This window comes from Salmo salar, chromosome ssa09 (genome assembly GCF_905237065.1).
Source record: "Salmo salar chromosome ssa09, Ssal_v3.1, whole genome shotgun sequence".
NCBI lineage: Eukaryota > Metazoa > Chordata > Actinopteri > Salmoniformes > Salmonidae > Salmo > Salmo salar.
The window spans coordinates 43,539,437-43,563,911 of NC_059450.1; the positions used below are offsets into that span (position 1 = coordinate 43,539,437).

At 42.5% G+C, this 24,475-nt stretch overlaps 1 protein-coding gene across 3 annotated transcripts; it reads left to right on the forward strand.

The window, feature by feature from the left end:
- Positions 1–1,812: 1,812 nt before the first annotated feature.
- LOC106611385 (zinc finger protein 585A) lies at positions 1,813–14,364 on the forward strand. Of its 3 annotated transcripts, XM_014211552.2 has the most exons (4): positions 1,813–1,916; positions 2,361–2,792; positions 9,529–10,269; positions 10,833–14,364. In XM_014211552.2, the coding sequence occupies exons 3-4, from the start codon at positions 9,702–9,704 to the stop codon at positions 13,505–13,507; spliced, it is 3,243 nt and encodes a 1,080-aa protein (XP_014067027.2). In that variant the 5' UTR covers positions 1,813–1,916; positions 2,361–2,792; positions 9,529–9,701; the 3' UTR covers positions 13,508–14,364. The 3 variants fall into 3 exon arrangements, with proteins under 3 accessions (XP_014067027.2, XP_014067026.2, XP_014067029.2); XM_014211551.2 differs by lacking the exons at positions 1,813–1,916; positions 2,361–2,792 and adding an exon at positions 4,704–4,773; XM_014211554.2 differs by lacking the exons at positions 1,813–1,916; positions 2,361–2,792 and adding an exon at positions 4,780–5,067.
- The last annotated feature ends 10,111 nt before the right edge of the window (positions 14,365–24,475 follow it).

Sequence of the window (24,475 nt, forward strand, 5' to 3'; positions counted from 1 at the left end):
GTAGCGTAGCATCCGAGTCATCTGACCACTTCCGTATTGAGCGAGTCACTGGTGCTTCCTGCTTTAGTTTTTGCTCGTAAGCAGGAATCGGGAGGATAGAATTATGGTCAGATTTGCCAAATGGAGGGCGGGGGAGAGCTTTGTATGCATCTCTGTGTGTAGAGTAAAGGTGGTCTAGAGTTTTTTTCCCCCCTCTGGTTACACACGTGACATGCTGGTAGAAATGAGGTGAAACGGATTTAAGTTTGCCTGCATTAAAGTCCCGGACACCAGGAGCGCCCTTCTGGATGAGCATTTTCTTGTTTGCTTATGCCTTATACAGCTGGATGAGTGCGGTCAACCAGCTGATGAGAACTCTCTTGGTAGATAGTGTGGTCTACAGCTTATCATGAGGTACTCTACCTCAGGCGAGCAAAACTCAAGACTTCTTTAATATTAGACATCGCGCACCAGCTGTCATTGACAAATAGACACCCCACCGCCCCTCGTCTTACCAGACATAGCTTCTCTGTCCTGCCGATGCATGGAAAATCCCGCCAGCTCTATATTATCCGTGTCGTCGTTCATCAGTAGTGCAGTACACGTGTTTAGCAGATGTAGCGAAATGCTACCACACACTATTTATTGATATTCTTTACACACTGGAATCACTTTAGTCTACCAGACCAATACAATAGTTATGTCCACTTACTGCACTACTGACGCACCTTACTGCACTACTGACGGACCTTACTGCACTACTGAGGATTCATATACTTAGCCTATTTACATAACTCCTGTACATACTCATCATTCTTACTCTATAATTCTATGCTCCTACTGCACTGTACTTTATTTGGTTATCCCACTCACTATGCACATATGTAAACAGTGTATATACTATGTACATATTTTTTTTAATCGTATTATTTATAGCTAATTGTCTTTTATCTGAATGAATTAGTCACCAGGGAGTGCACACAGACGAGAAGCCTGAGTAACTTAAAATGTCACCTGCGAACACATATTTTTGCCCCGATTGTGGGTAGAGTTTATTTTCTCTAGGCAATTTAAAACGTCACCAGTGGTGCTTGTGGTAATCTCCATTGATGGTTTAAGGTGATAAACCCGAAATAGAAAAACCCGAAATAGAAAAACTTAAAAGATTTTTTTTTTTGAGGGGTGTGAGTTTTATTTTTGTAATGTGTGTAAAATAATACACATAAGTGTTAATAGATACTTGCTATATGGAACTCTGAAGTTTGGTCAAACCTGTAACACTTTTATAAACACATAGTGTGGCTCAGTTGGTAGACCACGGTGTTTGCAACGCCAGAGTTGTGGGTTCGAAGCCCATGGTGGATCAGTACGAAAATGTATACACTCGCTGCTGTAAGAAGAAGTCGCTCTTGATAAGAGCTAAAAGTGTGAATGTACATTGTATAATAGCGAATAATAACTTGAATCAAAACTGATAATGCATTATAAAGTACGACAATGACTAAGTCAATACATTTTTTATGAAAGTAAAATCCAATAAGTAAGTTTCTCCATGTAGAGCTGCACCTTTTGTATGTTTGTCCTCTCATATAAAATGAAGTATTTGTATCTAAAGGCTTTTATCAGGTTGAAGAATTTGATGTCTATATTTTTTTGGGGTATGTAACTATTGGATAAGACAACACTAGTAAAGGCTTTACCATACCATTTATCTCATTTTAAATTGGTGGGGGTGATTTAGAGGGCTACTTCATGACGTGAATACTGACTCCTGGCTTTTATTGTGGACTTTTCCTAATTTCTGTGACCCGGAAGTACTATATTGTTGCTGATGAGACGCTGATGCCGTCCACCATCTTTGGGTCCAACCATGAACACAAAAATGGGGGCATTTGCACTACTGGTAAAGCTTTATACAAGCTCAAAATGTTTAAATGGTAAGTTATTTACCTAGCGATCTACAGTCTTGTGCAAAACTTTGCTTGAAATGTATTAATTCGATATTAATTTGATGCACTCTAGCTAGTTAGCCAGATAACCTAGGTAACGTTAGCATTTCTTGTGATCAAAATGACATGGGACTTGCTTAATTATATATATTTGTATAAATGTAAAGAAATGTTTGTTTCGTTAACAAAATTATGTAGTTAAAATTATAACATAGGCCTATTGTTCAAATGTTGTAGTCATGGGAGACGCATTTCTATTTCCTGCATTGTTTTACCACATGCATTTGATGGTATGCATATTAGAATATACCTTTAACCCAAAAGTTACTGTGTCCTCCATTGGAGTGGTAAAGAGACTGTTACCTCGTGCTTATATGCTGCGTATATGCTGCTGGTGTGTTTGAGTGTACCGTCTACCTTCTAAATTCATAGAGTAGGCTTACATTGAAGACAGCGAGGACCTCAACCTGCTCCTCTCCTTCAATGCTGGAAGCACCACTTGGATCGATCTTCATGTGTGAGCACTGGAAAATATTTGCAACATGAGTAGGAAACATGAAATCGAGATAGGGAAACGTTGGATGACATCGAACTGAGTTTATGGACTTTAACTGAGGACTATTTACTTTACCTGTTTGAACGTTGTGGAATAAATGGATCTGAAGTGAAAGGAAAGAGTCAACGCTCATTGGGTAAAATAAGAATATTGTGAAAATGTTGATTTACTGGAACCAACTGACCAGGGAATGTTTCTTACACCAACCGAAGGAATACAGAATGAGGAGGGAGGGGCTTGGTTTTGCAGCAACAGGCTGGAGACAAAGTCAACTCCACAGTGACTCATACCACAGCAGAGTGAGAGGGGTGAGTAATCTGTCATAAAGACAAACTGTCATAAACTGACAGGAGATTAGAAAGATAAGCACAACTTCAGAAGCCTAGAACATCCACTTGTAAATGGACTGAGAAGGAGATGCTGGGAATTAGAAATGATTCAACCTTGTAAACTCTAGAGTGGGAAACCCATTAGTAGGGCATTTTGATTTCCTTTTGTGTGTGTGTGTGTGTATGTATGCATGTATGTGTTTATTTTAGGAGATCGAGGACCTGCTTAGCCTGCCGCTGTCCTTCCAAACTGAGACAGCCTACAGAGTCACTGGGTCCTTGTTGTAACAGTAGAGCCCAGAGTGTACAGCAGGCTCCAGAGATGGCATCTTGGCCGACTCTTAAGAGGGTAACTGTGCTGCTGGAGCAGAGAGTCAACATCACAGTAGAAGATGTTGTTCTTTGAACAGGAAAGATTAAGTCATATTACATGACAATGTTCAATGGTTTTACTTCCTTGTTACAGCTACTGATGTGATGATGTAAAGAATATTTGCTGGTCTGTGGTGTGTAATTAGATCAACCAGACACTGCACTTGACACATTAATGAAATTGATATTCCAGTTACTAAATTTGCACACACCCATTAAGAAAATGACTAAAAACTGTTACATCCTCTTAGATTGATGAGGAATTGAAAAATGGTATGGTTGAGAGGGATAAGGCATGGCAAATAAGTCTGGGAGCACAACTGATTGGCAAACGTACTAAAACAAATAAAATCACGTAACTAAACCAAATTAAAAAAAAGAAACGACTACACTATGACACATAAGTTATATAAAGAATGATAGTAAAAAGCTTTGGGGCAACTTAAAAATTTTTTGGAAAGAAAGCCATCTGGAGCTGAATTAATGGCTCATTCATCACAAAACCCACTGATATTGCCAACTACTTAATGACTTTTTCTTTGGCAAGATTAGCAAACTTAGGGCTGACATGCCAGAAACAAAACGCTGACACTACACATCCAAGTATATCGGACCAAATTATGAAAGACAAGAATTGTACTTTTGAATTCCGTAAAGTCAGTGTGGAAGAGGTGAGAAAATTGTTGTCTATCAAAAATGACCATCTGGATGTAAAATTTCTGAGGATAATAGCAGACATTATTGCCACTTCTATTTGCCACATCTTCAATTTAAGCCTACTAGAAAGTGTGTGGACTCAGGCCTGGAGGGAAGCAAAAATCATTCTGCTACCCAAGAATAGTAAAGCCCCCTTTACTGGCACAAATAGCCAACCAATCAGCCTGTTACCAACCCTTAGTAAACTTCTAGAGAAAGTTGTTTGACCAGATACAATGTTATTTCACAGTAAACAAATTGACAAAAGACTTTCAGCACACTTATTGGGAAGGACACACAACAATCACAGCACTTACACAAATGACTGATTGGCTGGGAGAAATTGATGATAAAATTGTAGGAGCTGCCTTGTTAATTTAATCAATTTTAGAATAAGGCTGTAACCTAACAAAATGTGGAAAAAGTCAAGGTGTCTGAATACTTTCCGAAGGCGCTGTATAGATTCTACAGACCCTAGTACTTCAGCACTTAGAATAGTTTATAAGCCATATAAGGCCAGCAACACTCCATGATTCAACGCCCCATGTAATTACACCATATATAGATTCTACAGACCCTACTGAGTACTCCCAACACCACTTTTACGCCTGCACAAAGAATCGTTTTTCCTGTACACTGCTATATATTTGTACCATATAGTGTCCAGGCATCTTGACCTTGGACATATTTTAAAACCCAAAATGTAATGCAAATGCCACTTACATGAACAAATATTAGTTATCGTTAATGTTTTAGACAATAAATACAGGTTAATGACAGTTTTATTTTACATGAGGGGCTTTTATTTTGGAAACGTCAAATTCCGTGACCCGGAAGTATTCTTCTTTTAGTGTTGCTGAGGAGACGTTGATGGGGAAAGATAAGTAAAAAGGTCCGACTTTGATTCATAGCTTAATTTTTTCACTTTTTAAATACATTGCTAAATGTTGCCTTGCAAGGACAAGTCCATTATATGTACAGACCTGAAACTAACCTACCAATGAAGGACGCTTGCACGTGGTCAAAACATGTTCATTGTTCGACTCTAGCAGTCTAGATCTCTTACCTACCTAGCTAGTATTGCTAACAGCTAGCTGGCTATACAGGCAATTGAACCCGAAAACATGTTAGCAAATACTTAACTTCTCTGTATGGTAGTTTCACACCTTCTCAAATCGTCAAGCTGGTGAGTGAAATAATCATAGATAATTCATCGTTTCGGTCTTGTTGCATCGATGTATACACTGTCGCGCTAACGTTAGTATGTGGCTCAAAACAGAGCAGGGAACACTGGTCCTGAATGCCACCGGGGCCTCTTGTTTTTCCATTCACTTGGTAACCTATTTGCTTTAGGCCTGGGAGACCAGGTGTGTTGCATTTAGTTAAGTGGCCTAGTGTTTGGTGTGGTGTTGGGCGACTCAACTCTGCAGTCGGGCCCGGTGTTGTGCCAGAATCTCCCCCATGCTGCCCATGTCGCCCGTACTTAAATCCGCTACTGATTTTCTATTGGTCTATAAATAAATCTCTTTGCCAAAATTCGTAATCTCGACCATGTCTTATTCGACCAGTATTTTTGTAATTGTAAGGATAATAATTCAGCCATTCTGAAATGTTTATTGCTTGCGAACATTTTACTCCCTCTGTTTTTAATATAACACACATTTATTAATTTCGGATGCCTATCCTGAAGTGAAGTTTGTTCTATAGAAAGTATTTGACTCTGATGTGTGCCACAGAAAGTATTTGACTCTAGCCACAAAATTAAGGAAATTAGAAGGGTGGGGGGGGGGGATTTTCTGCACAACACCGGTCCTCGCCATTCTGCAGCCCCTAGGCAAGCACCAAAAATTGCCTCAGCTCCTCATATCCCCGCAAAATATAATAGTGTTGGCCGCAATGCAGTTTTATAAATACCTATCTATGCCATACCGTTTCTAAAATAGGCAGCTGTATTGGCATTATTAGCCCAGTCCTGATTCCTGACCAAAGTTTAAGACTAATAATTGTGGCTATTTGATCAGCATATCAGCTACCCAAGTTTATCGGGAGTTATTTTGAGCTCATTTGCAATTTGCAATGAGAATCAGTGTGTTTACACAGCAGGAATCATTGTGTTTACACAGCAGGTATCATTGTGTTTACACAGCAGGTATCATTGTGTTTACACAGCAGGTATCATTGTGTTTACACAGCAGGTATCATTGTGTTTACACAGCAGGTATCATTGTGTTTACACAGCAGGAATCATTGTGTTTACACAGCAGGTATCATTGTGTTTACACAGCAGGTATCATTGTGTTTACACAGCAGGTATCATTGTGTTTACACAGCAGGAATCATTGTGTTTACACAGCAGGAATCATTGTGTTTACACAGCAGGAAAAGCAAAGTATTTAATTTTTGTTGCTATGACTAGCTCGTAAAGAAAGTACTAATAGGCCTACAATTAAAATCACTGATTTATTATAATTTAGCCCAAGGAGTGAAACTTCCGGTCAATAGCCAAATTTCATTCCATATTGTCCGTTTCATATTTTTTATTTGATATGGCACCATTTAGGCTATTTGATCAGCGACACGTGCATGATGTAGAAAAACAGTGTCACATAACATTGTCATAAATATGGTCTCCAGTCTGTAGGCTATAGAAAGACCACATAGGCTACATGATTTATATTAGATTACTCGAGTGTCGTGGAGCACGGCGTCTCTCCAACAGAACCCAGGAGAGGCGCGCTGGGCATTGACAAGATAAATATTTTGCACTCCTGACTTTGGCAGTGGGCACTGCTAGATAGTGCATATTTTGGTCACATTAGATGTCGAGAGTCTATATACCAGCATTCCCCATTCCCCTGGCAGCCCTAGCTCACTATTTGAGAGACAGAGATACTAACGAATACCCACCAACAAACTTTATTCTAGAGCTGAATATGTTTTGATCTATAACTATTTCAGGTTTGATGATGAATACTACCTCCAAATGAATGGAACATCGATGGGCTCCACATTCACTCCGTGCTATGCTAACCTTTATTTGGGTCTTTTTGAAGAACGTTTTGTCAATAATGAAAATGAAACTCAATTTTTGAATAAAGTCCTGAAGTGGTATTGATATATTGACGACATGTTTTGCATATGGGGAGGAACGGGAGAAGAGCTGTCAGACTTTATGGCATTACTCAATGAACAACTCTGTATAGAAAAGAAACGGACAGAAGTACTGTATTACAAGGGGACAGCTTCCACACTGAGCCATTAAAAAGAGGACTTCCAAGAAGGCAGTTTTTCAGACTGTGACGTATATATGCCACTCCACAGAGGACTAGCTAGAAAAAGCAGCGGAGATGAACAATAGGTTTCTAAGAAGAGGCTACTCTCTACAATGTGTGGATGAAACTCTTAATTTGGCATTGGGGAAAACATGAGAAGACCCGCTAGAGCTAAAGAACAATGTTCACCACCACTTGTACTTTGAACTCGTGAAAAGTGGGAGATGCTGTCAAGAAACACTGGCATGTTTTGTAATCGGACCCAGCTTTGCCAGCTGAATGTAAGAATCAAATCACTTATTGTATGTAGGAGAGGTCACAATTTACACGATAAATTGGTCCATGCCAACTGCCAGCCACAAAAGAAAATCAGCCAAGCTCTTTTACGCCCGCTTCCAAATGGTAGCTTTAAATGCAGAGGATGCGCACAGTGCAACAATATGTTTTTTTTTTTTTTTTATACCTTGATTTAACTAGGCAAGTCAGTTAAGAACAAATTGTTATTTTCAATGACGACCTCAAAACAGTGGGTTAACTGCCTTGTTCAGGGGCAGAACGACAGATTTTTACCTTGTCAGCTTGGGGATTTGAACCTGCAACGTTTCGATTACTAGTCCAACGCTCTAACCACTAGGCTACGCTGCCGCCCCAAATGATGAAGCGTGAATATTTCTGCCACCCACATACAGGAAAACAGTTCCAAATTAATGACATTATTATGTGCTCCCCCCTCATGTTATCTACATGATTAAATGTCCATGTGGGTTTTGCTATGTAGGTAACTTAAAAGTTAAATCGGGAGAAACGACAGGTATTATCCAGTCGCAGTTCATTTTAATGACCTAAAACATGACATTTCTACCTTTAGATTTTGTGGCTTGGAGACAGTTAAGATATCAGACAGGGAGGTGATATAAATAATACTCTGAGCAAAAGATTTTCACCCTCCAGACATTATCTAGAGGTCTTCATGATGAAATGCCTATGTATGTTATGTTGTAAATGTGAACATGAATTATGCCTCTATTTCAGATTACTCTGACGTTTTTCTTACACTACCCAATGACTACACACTTTATTCAAATATTTATGAAATGCATATTGTTATATTTGGTAGTACTTATTTGTTTTTCCTTCACCTCCAACCCCATTCGATGCGTGGAACGGATGTGGGTGTGGCTATGTCTTCATAAGGGTGCTAATTTAAAAAACTCACAAAAGCTCTGACGAAGGCCGTGAGGCCAATACATAAAGCTCTGACGAAGGCCGTGAGGCCGATACGTAAAGCTCTGACGAAGGCCGTGAGGCCAATACATAAAGCTCTGACGAAGGCCGTGAGGCCAATACATAAAGCTCTGACGAAGGCCGTGAGGCCGATATGTAAAGCTCTGACGAAGGCGTGAGGCCAATACATAAAGCTCTGACGAAGGCCGTGAGGCCAATACGTAAAGCTCTGACGAAGGCCGTGAGGCCGATACGTAAAGCTCTGAGGAAGGCCGTGAGGCCGATACGTAAAGCTCTGAGGAAGGCCGTGAGGCCGATATGTAAAGCTCTGACGAAGGCCGTGAGGCCGATATGTAAAGCTCTGAGGAAGGCCGTGAGGCCGATATGTAAAGCTCTGACGAAGGCCGTGAGGCCGATATGTAAAGCTCTGAGGAAGGCCGTGAGGCCGATATGTAAAGCTCTGACGAAGGCCGTGAGGCCGATATGTAAAGCTCTGAGGAAGGCCGTGAGGCCGATATGTAAAGCTCTGAGGAAGGCCGTGAGGCCGATATGTAAAGCTCTGAGGAAGGCCGTGAGGCCGATATGTAAAGCTCTGAGGAAGGCCGTGAGGCCGATATGTAAAGCTCTGAGGAAGGCCGTGAGGCCGATATGTAAAGCTCTGAGGAAGGCCGTGAGGCCGATATGTAAAGCTCTGAGGAAGGCCGTGAGGCCGATATGTAAAGCTCTGAGGAAGGCCGTGAGGCCGATATGTAAAGCTTATTAAGATCAGTGATACTATCAAGAGCAGTGTGCGGGTTCCTTCTTTTTTCTCATTTTATTCAACTGTTACCATGCAGCTGCAAAAAAGATAGCTCAGATGTGCGAGTGCCTTTTACATTTTGAAATAGTGCATATGCCACTGGGCGAAAAGTTTTCATTTTTTTGGGGCAGAATTGTGTGAGGTGTAATGCGTTGTTGGAGGTGCGTCTTGGTCAGTTTAGCTCAGAAAATTCCGCCCTAGGTGGCAGCCTTATCCTGCCTACCTTTGGCATTCCAGGAACAAATCAATAATTATTGTTTAAAAAAGCTAAGTTATTATTATGTCACTGTGGGTAACAAGTCAACAAGGCATTCTGGGATTTTCATTCCCCTTCTCTGTGATTTTATTTCAGGAGAGTGAGGACATGTCCTAAATACCTTCAGTCTACCCTGGAGGCAGCACAGCTTTATTTTCATGTGAGCATCAGCACATCTCACGCAAGAGAAGTGTGCAAAGTGTCCGAGACCTTGGAGGAGCTGGCTGGCTGACCAGTCCAAGGTTGCCACGTGATTTGAGTAGGACAATATGAGTCGAGAGAGGGAAACATTGTTGGATGAAATCGAACTGAGTTTATATACTTTAACTGAGGACAATTTACACTACCTGTGTGAACGTATTGGAATAGGAGGCAAAGATGGGTCAGAGGTCAAAGGAAAGACTCAACGCTCATTGCGTCGTATAGTAGGGGAATATTGTGAAAATGTAAATCTAATGGAATCAGATGAGCAGGGAATGTCTCGGTTACTCCAACTGAAAGAAGACATCAAAGTAATACAGGAAGATGCCAGGGGTGTGCCCTCGAGTCCCAGCCAATCAGCGACAGCAGAGGTGGACACCACACAAGCAAGCTGTGATGGAGAACCGAATGAGGAGGGAGGATCTCGGTTACCTAATAACAGGAAGTTGGCGGATCCAGCACCAGAGTGGCTCATTATACCAGAGCAGAGGGAGTCACTAGATCCTGATTGTGACAGTGGCACACAGTCTGTACAGCAGGAGGCAACAGTGCTGCTGGAGGACTGTAGGTTTATGCTGGGGCGGAGATTCAAAGTGGAAGAGCAGGAGGAGATGATTTCGGTCTTTGCTAATGAAGGTATGAATAGAACAGATTGCATTTAAGACGCCACATTGCAGGGCGATGATGTCACATTGCATGTTAATGCCGATTTGTGCTCATGTTCAATGTTGATCTAGTGGAAAGAAGTGGAGGGGTTCTCACTGCTCAACCGACGTGAGTTGAGGTGCAACCAAGACATTTGATCATCATCGAGAAGGAAAAATGCGCAACTCTCGCTCACCATTAAAAAAAAACAACATCTTATTGTATTTAAACAACTATTAAGCTTGACGTTTTCAGCCTTCGTCAATGGCATTGATTTTCTGATGAAGGCCGAAACATCAAGCTTTTAAAGGAAAGATTCACCCCTTTTTGACTGTTCTATTTACTCCCAGGGTTATTTCATGTTTTCATGTGAATCTGAGCTATTCAACTTTCAAGCAGGCAGAAATACAGGTGGTATTTCTGCCAAAATGGGTGAATCTTTCCTTTTAATAGTTAAAATGTTTTTAATGGTGAGCGGGTGTTGCACCTTTTCAAAGTTGATATTGTGTAGCTTGTTGCAACTCTGACATGTTTTTCTGTTGTCATTCATACAGGAGAGGGTCCTGAGTCCTCAGACTCATCAGTGGAGACATTATCTACACCAGGGGAGAAACACCAGGAACTTGACAAAGCAAAGAGATCTCACCACAGCCCTCAACGTAAGGAGAGATCCACAAAACGATCACAGCCTAAACGGCACCTGCACACACACTCTGGAGAGACGTCATCCCACTGTTCAGGTAGCAAAGAAAGTGTATCTTCTGTGAGTTCTTACCAATGCCCTGAATGTAAGAAGAGATTCTCTAGTAATTCAGGTCTTCAAAAACACTTGCGACTACATGGTGGTAAGAGGCTTTTCCAGTGCTCACAGTGTGACAAGAGTTTCATAAAGAGTAAAAATCTTTATCAACACCTGCCAGTGCACTCTGGAGAGAAGCCTCACCCCTGCTCTGACTGTGGCCGAACTTTCTCTACTGCACGGTATTTAACTAAACACAAGCGTATACATTCAGGGATTAAGCCTTTCTGTTGCCCCCATTGTGACAAGAGGTACACCAGATCAGATCAGTTGAAAATTCATATCATGACGCATACTGGGGAGCGGCCTTACCAATGTGGTCAATGTGAGAAGAGTTTTAAAATGAAGGCAAATCTTAAAGAGCACCTGTTATTACATGAGGTAAAGATGTCTCACCGCTGTCCTGACTGTGATCAAAGGTTCTCCGCTGAGGAAACTTTAAAGGAACACATGCAGTTACACAAAGGAGAGAAACCTTTCCACTGTCTGCAATGTGAGAAGAGGTACAGTACTTCAGATGAGTTGAAAGAACATATGATGTCTCATACTGAAGAGAAGATTAATTTTGTTTCTGAGAATAGATCGCCAAGTTCCAGAAATGTAAGAGAACAATGTCAGGAGACGGCCCATACTGTTGACAAACCTGACCTCGGCTCTGACTGCGGAACAGATTTTGCTCAACAAGACAAGCTGGTAAAACACCAGCAAGCACACACTGAGGAAAGCCCAACACACACTGCCGAAAAGCCAACGCACACTGAGAAAAAGACTCACTACTGCCCCGAATGTGGAAAAAAATACCATAGCACTTCACACTTCAAAGAACACCTGCGTTCACACACTGGTGACCGACCTTACCAGTGTTCTCAGTGTGAAAAGAGTTTCACAAAACAAATACATCTTAAGCGACATATGTACTCACACACTGGAGAGAAACTATACCATTGTGGAGATTGCAATTTATATTTCCTTAATGAAATCGAATATAAGAGACACAAGCACATTGGAGAGAAGCCTCACCACTGCTCTGTCTGTAGTGTTCGTTTCTCTTTATTAGAAGATCTAAAAGCACATGAAAGGATTCACACAGGAGAGAATCCTCACCACTGCTCTGACTGCGGGCAAAATTTTGCTACAGCGGGATGTTTAAAGAAACACAAGCTGTTGCATTCAGGAGAGAAACCTTTCCACTGCCCACAGTGTGGTAAGAAGTACACCAGAGCGGACCAGTTAAAAGATCATATGAAGATACATTCTGAAGAGAAGCCTTACGAATGCCCGGTTTGTGCAAAGAAATTCCATGATTCTAGGCAATTAAAAGTTCACCAGAGAGCAGTGCATGCAGCATCTTCTTACATATGCTCTGACTGTGGAAAGAGCTTTGCTCTACTGGGCAACCTTAATGCCCACCAGCGAACGCATACTGGGGAAAAGCCTCACCAGTGCCCCGTCTGCGAAAAGAGGTACACAAAACGATCACATCTTAAAGAACACATGCGTATACACACTGGTGAGAAACCTTACCAGTGCTCTCAGTGTGAGAAGAGTTTCACAACACAAACAGGTCTTAATCATCACCTATACACACACACTGGAGAGAAGCCCCGCCACCACTGTCCAGACTGTAATGAAAGTTTTACGTCTTGGATACCCTTTAAAAGACATAAACAACAACATACTGGAGAGAAGCCTCACCTCTGCTCTAACTGTGGTCTTAGTTTCCTCATAGAAGAGGACTTAAAAGCACATGAAAGGATTCACACGGGAGAGAAGCCTCACCACTGCCCTGACTGTGAAAAAAGTTTCTCTTCAGCAGGTAATTTGAAAAAACACAAGAGGTTACATACGGGAGAGAAACCTTTCCACTGCGAGCGTTGTGATGAGAAATTTACAAGATCAGATCGGTTGAAAGTTCATATGATGTCACATACAGGAGAGAAACCTTTCCAATGTCCTGAATGTGATAAAAGCTACAATAATTCGACCCAATTGAAAAATCATCAGAGAATAATACATAGGGGAGAAAAACCGTACCTTTGCTCCGACTGTGGAAAGAGCTTTGGCAAACTAGGTAACCTTACAGAACACCAGCGAACACACACTGGGGAAAAGCCTCATGTCTGCCCTGAGTGTGGGAAGCAGTTTGCCCACGCAAAACACTTAAAGAGACATCAGCGGGAACATACGGGAGAAAAACCGTATCAATGCCCTGACTGTGAGAAATGTTTCTCCCGGGTAGATTATCTAAAAACACACCAGATAACACACAAGCCTCCTCACATGCGCTCTACTGTAGATAAACCCTATGGCTGCTCTGACTGTGGGAAGCGTTTCGGGCAGATCTCTGGCCTTAGAGCACATCAAAAAATCCACACTGGAGAGACTCCTTATGACTGTACTGCGTATGGAAAGAGTTTTGTAAACCTGTAAAATCGAAAGATACACAATCAATTGGATACTAGTGAGAAGTCATACCACTGCTCTGACTGTGGGATAAACGTTGATCAGGTGGAAACCTCTGAGACACCAGGTCACTCCTGAATTGCCTGATATGAAGGCATTGACAATTGGCAAGGAGTGGTGAATGCCATTTTACATCTACATTTTAGTCATTTAGTGGACGCTCTTATCCAAAGCGACCTACAATTAGTGCATCCATCTTAAGATGGCTAGGTGAGACAGCCACATATCAGTCGTAGTAGACTAAGTACATTTTTTCTTAAAGTAGCTATCCGCAAAGTCAGTGCTAGTAGGAAAAAAGGGGGGTGGGGGCGATACTCTTTCAGATGTTTTCAGAATATGGGCAGTGACTCCGCTTTCCTGACATTAACTGGAAGCTCCTTCCACCATTGGGGTGCCAGGACAGACCAGAGCGATCACTGTGCTGCCATATATGGACTTCTACCTTTTGTATATATGGACTTTTATGTTGATCACCTTTTGTAGATAGCATGTAAATATACTGTTTAGTTAGCGTAGGAGGATGTTTAGTTAGCATGTAAATATACTGTTTAGTTAGCGTAGGAGGATGTTTAGTTAGCATGTAAATATACTGTTTAGTTAGCGTAGGAGGATGTTTAGTTAGCGTAGGAGGATGTGCAATCACAATACATAAGCTACAGGTTTCCTACTGAACTGCATCTCTCATGTTCACTCTAACCATCAAAACATAACAGAGAAGTGTTTTTGTGTTGTCGTGGTAACAACAAGGATTTGAGTCTCATAGTTGTAAATGTCTGTTTGGTCAATTATTCAAATGTCAGATAATAAAGACAATTTTTCAATGACTCCTGTCCTGTTCCTTTACTACGTGGTCCTTCACACAATGACTCCCATCCTTTTCCTTTACTATGTGGTCCTTCACACAATGACTCCCATCCTTTTCCTTTACTACGTGGTCCTTCACACAATGACTCCCATCCTTTTCCTTTACTATGTGGTCCTTCACACAATGACTCCCATCCTGTTCCTTTACTATGTGGTCCTTCACACAATGTCTCCCATCCTACTACGTGGTCCTTCACACAATGTCTCCCATCCTGTTCCTTTACTACGTGGTCCTTCACACAATGTCTCCCATCCTGTTCCTTTACTACGTGGTCCTTCACACAATGTCTCCCATCCTGTTCCTTTACTATGAGGTCCTTCAAACTCTGCACACAGTGACTCCCATCCTGGGTTTTACTACATGGTCCATCACACGCTGCACACAGTGACTCCCATCCTGGGTTTTACTACGAGGTCCGTCAGAAGGTATTGCCTTCACACGCTGCACACAGTGACTCCCATCCTGGGTTTTACTACGAGGTCCGTCAGAAGGTGTTGCCTTCACACGCTGCACACAGTGACTCCCATCCTGGGTTTTACTAGGAGGTCCGTCAGAAGGTGTTGCCTTCACACTCTGCCCACAGTGGAATAATTGGACCTGTACTGAGCCGAGTCAAGCAGAGCTGTACTGCACTGGCCTGGCTACACATTCATTGTAATTGCTTGAACCGTTCTGGAAATGAAAATGTCAGAGCCAGTACAGTTCCGGTGGGCTCGAGTGCTCATCCTAATGCTAAATATGATCCTAGCTGACTTGTATTGTAGGGGGCAGATCTAGGAAGGTGGTCTCCCATTGATGTCAATTAATAAATCATGTGAACGTCTACACTCATTTCAACTGAATCAGGCTATGTGGGTGTGTTTAGACAGGCAGCCCAATTCTGATATTTTTTTTCTCACTAATTGGTCTTGACCAATCAGGTCTGAAAAGGTCTGATGTGATTGGTTCAAAAGACCAATTAGTGGAAAAAATATCAGAATATGGCTGCCTGTCTAAACATAGCCTTGAGCGTAAATCATAGTCCACAGAAGCAGAGACGCGATAGTCCAGAGTCCCGTTGTGACATAGCTACGTGTCCAGAGTCCCGTTGTGACATAGCTACGTGTCCAGAGTCCCGTTGTGACATAGCTACGTGTCCAGAGTCCCGTTGTGACATAGCTACGTGTCCAGAGTCCCGTTGTGACATAGCTACGTGTCCAGAGTCCCGTTGTGACATAGCTACGTGGCTCTGAGACCACCATTCACATGGGACACAGCACAAATGCGCACCGCTCCACAATTCCCAACCAACGTGGCTCCGGTACGCATCCACGATTTATTTGAATGTGTTGACAGTTGGAGAAATTGCTTGAGCTGCTCTGAGAATATGAAAGCCAATGGTCCAATATTTTACACCAGTGGAGGCTGGTGAGGGGAGGACGGCTCATAATAATGGCTGCAATGGAGTGAATGGAATGGTATCAAACACATAGAAACCATGGAAACCATGTGTATGACACCATTTCAGCCATTATATGCCAGAGTGTCTGGTCTGAGGTTTCTGCTCCACCCTTGTACTTGATTGATTGAATTAAGGTCACTAATTTGTAAGGAAGTCACCTCACCTGCTGGTCTATATCTAAATTGAAAGGAAAACCTGTAGACCCTCGGCCCTCCGTGGAATGAGTTTGACACCCCTGCGTTAGACGCTTTAAGTGTAAATCATATGTCACATGCTGAGATGGGGTAGTCTGGTCGTCTTACTGTGACATAGTTATGCGGCTCTGAGACCATCATCAACAGGGTAGAATTAAAGTATGAAATTCGAAAAGTATGAAATATTCCAATATTCTAGAACACTGCTGTGCTTACACGTTTTGGACTATGATATTACTGTCTGGGCTCCTGAGTGGCGCAGCGGTCCAAGGCACTGCATCTCAGTGCTAGAGGCGTCACTACAGACTCTGGTTCGATTCCAGGCTGTATTACAACCGGCGCACAATTGGCCCAGCGTCGTAAGGGTTTGGCCGAGGTAGGCCGTCATTGTGAATAAGAATTGTTCTTAACTGACTTGCCTAGTTAAATAAAGGTTAAATATATATATTTTTAATACAAATGTCTCTAAGAAGCCTGTTATTTTGACCACCAGATGGCAGTGTTGACTGTCGCTGTGACCAATCAAGTCATCTGACCATATCCTCGCACCCTGACTGGGAAAACAGGTTGGTGTAGGCTGCAAGCGTCTTTTAATTAGTTTACTCAATGGATGTCAGGGTCCAGGCTCTAGCTTTCTCGCTCTAGGATTTTGAGCTATAAACTTGATAAACTCTTGCTTGAATTATAAACAAACTATTTATAAAAACTCAGTTGGTTTACCAGGTCATCAATGTGAAACAAGGACACTGTAAAACGACTCTCCAGACAGGTTACCTGAATCCACAGCCAATTCAGTAGTTACCATACAATGGGAAAAAAAGTGAAGGGCACTCAAGCAACATGAGTCAAGGTGCAACCAAAACATAATTTTGTCAAACAATGAATAACTGCAGTAATAGCATCAAGGGGAGAAAAAATTTTAAAGTATTACGTGCACCAGAGGGATGAGGGGAGTTGAGTGATGGAGGACACTAAGTCACCCTGACGGATCTAACTGCTTCCCTCCCAGATCAGCTGATGGAGGACAGTAAGTCACCCTGACGGATCTAACTGCTTCCCTCCCAGACCAGCTGATGGAGGACACTAAGTCACCCTGAAGGTTCTAACTGCTTCTCTCCAGATCAGCTGATGGAGGACACTAAGTCACCCTGACGGATCTAACTGCTTCCCTCCAGATCAGCTGATGGAGGACACTAAGTCACCCTGACGGATCTAACTGCTTCCCTCCAGATCAGCTGATGGAGGACAGTAAGTCACCCTGACGGATCTAACTGCTTCCCTCCCAGACCAGCTGATGGAGGACACTAAGTCACCCTGAAGGTTCTAACTGCTTCTCTCCAGATCAGCTGATGGAGGACACTAAGTCACCCTGACGGATCTAACTGCTTCCCTCCAGATCAGCTGATGGAGGACACTAAGTCACCCTGACGGATCTAACTGCTTCCCTCCAGATCAGCTGATGGAGGACAGTAAGTCACCCTGACGGATCTAACTGCTTCCCTCCCAGATCAGCTGATGGAGGACAGTAAGTCACCCTGACGGATCTAACTGCTTCCCTCCCAGATCAGCTGATGGAGGACAGTAAGTCACCCTGACGGATCTAACTGCTTCCCTCCCAGACCAGCTGATGGAGGACACTAAGTCACCCTGAAGGTTCTAACTGCTTCTCTCCAGATCAGCTGATGGAGGACAGTAAGTCACCCTGACGGATCTAACTGCTTCCCTCCAGATCAGCTGATGGAGGACAGTAAGTCACCCTGAAGGTTCTAACTGCTTCTCTCCAGATCAGCTGATGGAGGACAGTAAGTCACCCTGAAGGTTCTAACTGCTTCTCTCCAGATCAGCTGATGGAGGACAGTAAGTCACACTGACGGTTCTAACTGCTTCCCTCCAGATCAGCTGATGGAGGACACTAAGTCACCCTGAAGGTTCTAACTGCTTCTCTCCAGATCAGCTGATGGAGGACAGTAAGTCACCCTGACGGATCTAACTGCTTCCCTCCCAGATCAGCTGATGGAGGACAGTAAGTCACCCTGAAGGTTCTAACTGCTTCTCTCCAGATCAGCTGATGGAGGACAGTAAGTCTTATGGAGGGGAGTTAGTCACGCCAATGTTTTCAATTGCTTCACATTTCTGGTAAATGGCTCCATGGACTGATCAACTTTCCTGCGGTGATGCAGCTGCTACGCTAATAACAAGACAGGGCTGGCCGCATTGACAGATTTACTGCTGTTTACTGAACCACACCTCAGAGAGGAGAGAGCCGCCCAGTAGCAGCATCCATCTCTGTGTTGCATCGTGGATTGCGGCCATTCTGGGCAGTGAGGACCGGGGAGGTCACCTTGGATGCTGCTGTGCCTGTCACCATAATTCTTGGGTCAGTCCCTGACCATATGACCTGACCAGGAACAACTCTGGGCCCTAGTTGTAGTCTATTCAGGCCACTGTTACAGTAAGTTCAACCTGCTTGAACTTCATAGAAATACAATCAGACCAAACAGCTACGGGACACAATAGCAGAGGAGGTTGGTGACACTTTAACTGGGGAGGACGGGCTTGTGGTAATGGCTGGAGTGGAATCAGTTGAATTGTATCAAATATATCAAACGTAGTTTCTATGTGTTTGATGCCATTCAATTCACTCCATTCCAGCCGTTATTATGAGCCGTCCTCCCCTCAGCAGCCTCCACTGACTACTATCTCTTCCTTATCGACTCCATCTGTTGCAGGTATCTGTTTCTGTTTAACACCATAGTTTTATTACACCTTATGAAGTATGGGGTGAAGGCAAGAGAGAGAGAGATGCTCTGATCCTTCAAGACATTAAATCATCTAGTCAGTTTGAGTCGCCTCTGGTTGAAAGTATAATCTGTTTTGTAGTGATGAATTGAGATGCGGCCTGCTCAATGTGTTTTCATTTGAGCTGTGGAAATCTCAGTGAACAGTGGTGGATCTCTACGGAAACGTCACTGCCCCGCCTGGAGCAAAGCTGGGATAAGGAGTGACGGTGCAGACCACTATCACCAACTTTCTTTTTTCAACTGAAACATTTGTCTATAAATGATTTGTTAAGTTGTGACTGGTTTTACCCAGGGGGTAGTAATGACATTGAGTTATGTCAAAACCGTGAAGACGATCCACCCAGATGCCCTGTTCAAGTCTGTCGTGCTGAGTAAGTTCCTAGACTCGCAGAAGTAGGCCAGGCCACTCATCCCAATATGCAATCAGAACACAGGAGATTGGTGGCATCTTAATTGGGGAGGACGGGCTTGTGGTAATGGCTGGAGTGGAATCAGTGGAATGGTATCAGATACATCTAACACATGGTTTGATGCCATTCCATTTGCTCCGTTCCAGCCATTATTATGAGCTGTCCTCCCCTCAGCAGCCTCCAACTGAATCAGAAATATGTGATCCCAGATCTGTTGCTACTAAGAGCAACTTCTAGCTTGAGTGCAATGGCTATAATACAGTGACTGTACATAACATTAGGAACACACCTTTGCCCTCAGAAAAAGCCTCAATTCATCGGGGCCATGGACTCTACAAGGTGGCAAAAGCGTTCCACAGGGATGCTGGCCCATGTTGACTCCAATGCTTCCCACAGTTGTATTAAGTTGGCTGGATGTCCTTTTGGTGGTGGACCATTCTTGATACACACAGGCAACTGTTGAGTGTAAAAAAACCCAGGAGAGTTGCAGTTCTTGACTCAAACCAGTGCGCCTGGCACCTACTACCATACTGAAATCTTGGCTTGCCCATTCAACTTCTGAATGGCACACATACACAATCCATGTCTCAAGGCGTTTAAGAATCCTTCTTTAACCTGTCTCCACCCCTTCATCTACACTGATTTGAAGTGGATTTAATAGGTGACAATAAGGGATCATAGCTTTCACCTGGATTCACGTGGTCAATCTATGTCATGGAAAGAGCAGGTGTCCTTAATGTTTTGTACACTCCGTGTTTTCCAGATGTAGAAATTCCAAATGAAGGAGTGAATCAGATTTAACATCTATTGAAGGTCATGTTTTTGTATTTCTACTTTATTTGAAGTTTTACCAGGTTAAACAAATGACATGATTACCACTTTTAATAGGGATTTGTTGCATTTACATTTCATTCCCTTCTTGCTCATCTGAAGAGCACTCACTACTCTTTCATGGGGCTGTGGCTGCTCAGTGTCGCTGCTCAGTGCAATACCTCATGGTTGACTGGGCCAATGGATGACGTGTGCAATACCTCATATGGTTGACTGGGCCAGTGGATGTCAAGCATGAAGAATTTGAAAAGCGAAACTCTTCAAAATATACTTTTTATTTTGACATTTTACTGGGTTTGTCTGGCTCCTTTACACAAGAGCTACTACTGGCTTTTGAATCAGTGAGGGAACGTGATTTGGCAAGGTTGAAAAGATAATTTTTCCAGCATTTGCTGTGCCTCTACTTTCCCCTTGACATGAGCAGTGTACGCCAACCTCTTAGCTCATTGAAGAGATGGCTCTGTGACCAGTGGCATTGAGAGTGTGTCAAATGGCTGTAGTTGGCCCAATGTGTTGCTTTTGTAAGATCTGATTCTTTGCCCAAATTTCCACTTGGCTTTCGTAATATCCAATCTTTTGCCAATATTTCCACTTGGTTTTCGTAATATCCGATCATTTGCCAATATTTCCACTTATGTTAGTTTTATGGGGACTGTTTAGCCGTTGTCATAGGTCTCGGTATGAATGGAATCCCAATTGTCCTGGAACATCTGTTTATCTCGTCTAACATTGTGAAAGGGTTTGTTGTTGACGTTTGTCCCTGGTTGAACTGCAGTGAGGTATCATGCTAGGTGAAGGTGGCTGCGTATCATTTCTCCTCCATTATAGTTTCTCAGGGAATGTAGCCTGTTGATCTTGAGATACAGACATGCTGATTATGCTTTAGTAGTGTTGTCTTTGTGGAATTTGTAACCCTGTCCCTATACCTCACGGTAGGCTATACATTTCATTCAAAGCCAAGATGAAATTCCTCAAGGAGATATGTCTAGGAAATGTTGATCCCTGTTGTACTTCATCATCTGAGAACAGAGGAGAGATGCTGTTTGTCTCACAGATGATTTAGGTTCCTTGACCATCTCAAGACTTCAGCTCATATACGTTAGCAGTGTTAGGTCTTTTTCTTCACCTTGACCTCAACGCAATGATTTACACATCATATTTTCACATACCATGGGAGGTCACGGCACTCTGCTTGACCCAAGCATTTAGCTACACTCGCAGTAACATCTGCTAACCATGTGTATGTGACAAATAACATTTGATTTGATTTGACCCGTTCTCGTCCCGCATTGATGATGTCTCTGACCTCAACACGTTTCCTCAAGGTCGCCGGGTCTTTTTTTCTCAGAGTTCAAAGGTGAGTTTGGCATAATGAATTTCCAGCAGCTGGGACAAAAATAGTCACACTTCAAGAATAGGGTTCTCAGGGTTGATAGACGAACACTGGCGCCAGCCCTTCATCAAGAGGCTGAGTCCCAAATAGCACCTTATTCCCTATTTAGTGAACTCTTTTTGAAAAGAGCCCTATGGTAGTGCGCTATATTAGGGAATAGGGTGCCATTTGGAACACACCCAGAGAATTGCTGAGGGGAGACCTTTAATAAAGGTTGAGGTATATTTACACCGAACTAAGCCAGAGGTATATTAACACGGCACCAAGCCAGAGGTATTTTAACACGGCACCAAGCCAGAGGTATTTTAACACAGCACCAGCCAGAGGTATTTTAACACAGCACCAAGCCAGTGGTATATTTACACGGCACCAAGCTAACCATGTGTATGTGACAAATTTGATTTGATTTGATCCATGCGACTTGTTCTCGTCCCGCATCGATGATGTCTCTGACCTCAAAGCGTTTCCTCAAGGTCGCTGGGTCCTTTTTTCTCAGAGTTCAAAGGTGAGTTCGGCATAATGAAGCCAGAGGTATAAGAACACATCACTAAGCCAGAGTTATAAGAACACATCACTAAGCCAGAGGTATATTTACACAGCACCAAGCCAGAGGTATATTTACACATCACCAATCCAGAGGTATATTTAGACAGCACCAATCCAGAGGTATATTTACACAGTTCCAAGCCAGAGGTATATAAACACATCACCATGCCAGAGGTATATTTACACAACACCAAGCCAGATGTATATTAACACAGCAACAAGCCAGAGGTATATTAACACAGCACCAATCCAGAGGTATATTTACACAGCACCAAGCCAGAGGTATATTTACACAGCACCAAGCCAGAGGTATATTTACACATCACCAATCCAGAGGTATATTTACACAGCACCAAGCCAGAGGTATATTTACACAGCACCAAGCCAGAGGTATATTTACACATCACCAATCCAGAGGTATATTTAGACAGCACCAATCCAGAGGTATATTTACACAGTTCCAAGCCAGAGGTATATAAACACATCACCAAGCCAGAGGTATATAAACACATCACCATGCCAGATGTATATTAACACAACACCAAGCCAGATGTATATTAACACAGCACCAAGCCAGAGGTATATTAACACAGCACCAAGCCAGAGGTATATTAACACGTCATCAAGACAGAGGTATATTGACAGATTACCAAGCCAGTGGTATGTTTACCGATCACCAAGCCAGAGGTATATTATTTAACACCGAACCAAGCCAGAGGTAAATTAACACGTCGTCAAGACAGAGGTATATTAACCTTGGCACCAAGCCAGATGTATATTTACACAGCACCAAGCCAGAGGTTTATTAACTTCTTAAAGTGTAGGGGGCAGTATTTTCACGGCCGGATGAAAAATGTACCCAAATTAAACTGGTTACTACTCTGGCCCAGAAACTAGAAAATGCATATTATTAGTAGATTTGGATAGAAAACACTCTGAAGTTTCTAAAACTGTTTGAATGATGTCTGTGAGTATAACAGAACTCATATGGCAGGCAAAAACCTGAGAAAAATCCAACCAGGAAGTGGGTGATTGAGAATTGTAGTTCTTCTTTTGAATCCCTATCGAAACTACAGTGTCTGTGGGGTCACGTTGCACTTCCTAAGGCTTCCATTGGCTGTCAAAAGCCTTCAGAAAGTTTTTTCATCCGTCTCCTGTAACCGGGCAGAGAATAGGAGCTCAGTCAATGAGTGGACTGCCTGGGGACAAATGGATTGATGATGCGCGAGTGCACCATTCCTTCTTTTTCTTCTTGAATGAATACGCTATTGGAATATTATCGCATTTTTACGTAAAAAATACCATAAAGATTGATTTTAAACAACGTTTGACATGCTTCTACTAACGGTAATGGAACATTTTGACTTTTCATGTCTTGAATTGCGCTCGCGCATTATGCCTTTGGATAGTGACCTGAACGCACGAACAAAACGGAGGTATTTGGACATAAATATGGATTATTTCGAACAAAAACAACATTTCTTGTGGAAGTAGCAGTCCTGGGAGTGCATTCTGACGAAGATCAGCAAAGGTAAGAGAATATTTATAATACTAATTCTGAGTTTAGGTGACCCCAGAACTTGGCGGGTGTCTGTATAGCTTGCTTTGTTTGCGAGCTATCTACTCAGAATATTGAAAAATGTGCTTTCGCCAAAAAGCTATTTTAAAATCTGACACAGCGGTTGCATAAAGGAGTACTGTATCTATAATTCTTAAAATAATTGTTATGTATTTTGTCAACGTTTATGATGAGTATTGTTGTAAATTGATATGGTCATTCACCGGGAGTTTTGGTGGGAATACATTTTCTGAACATCACACGCCAATGTAAAATGCTGTTTTTGGATATAAATATGAACTTTATCGAACAAAACATACATGTATTGTGTAACATGATGTCCTAGGAGTATCATCTGATGAAGATCGTCAAAGGTTAGTGCTTCATTTAGCTGTGTTTTGGGTTTTTGTGACATATATCCTTGCTTGGAAAATGGCAGTGTGGTTTTTCTTGTTAAGTTTTTGTCCTAACATAATCTAATTTTATGCTTTCGCCGTAAAGCCTTTTTGAAATCGGACAATGTGGTTAGATTAAATGAGAAGTTTATCTTTAAAATGGTGTAAAATAGTTGATTGTTTGAGAAAATGAAATTATGAGATTTTTGCTGTTTTGTATTCATTACAGAGGAAATAGAAGCAGCGGCACGCCAAACGTGCCCGCACAGTAAACAACTCGCTGGTCCCAGGCAGTCCACTCATTGACTGAGCTCCTATTTTCTGCCCAGTAACAGGAGAAGGATGAAAAACGTTTCTAAAGGCTGTTGACAGCCAATGGAAGCCTTAGGAAGTGCAACGTGACCCCACAGTCACTGTAGTTTCGATAGGGATTCAAAAGAAGAACTACAATTCTCAATCTCCCACTTCCTGTTTGGATTTTTCTCAGGTTTTTGCCTGCCA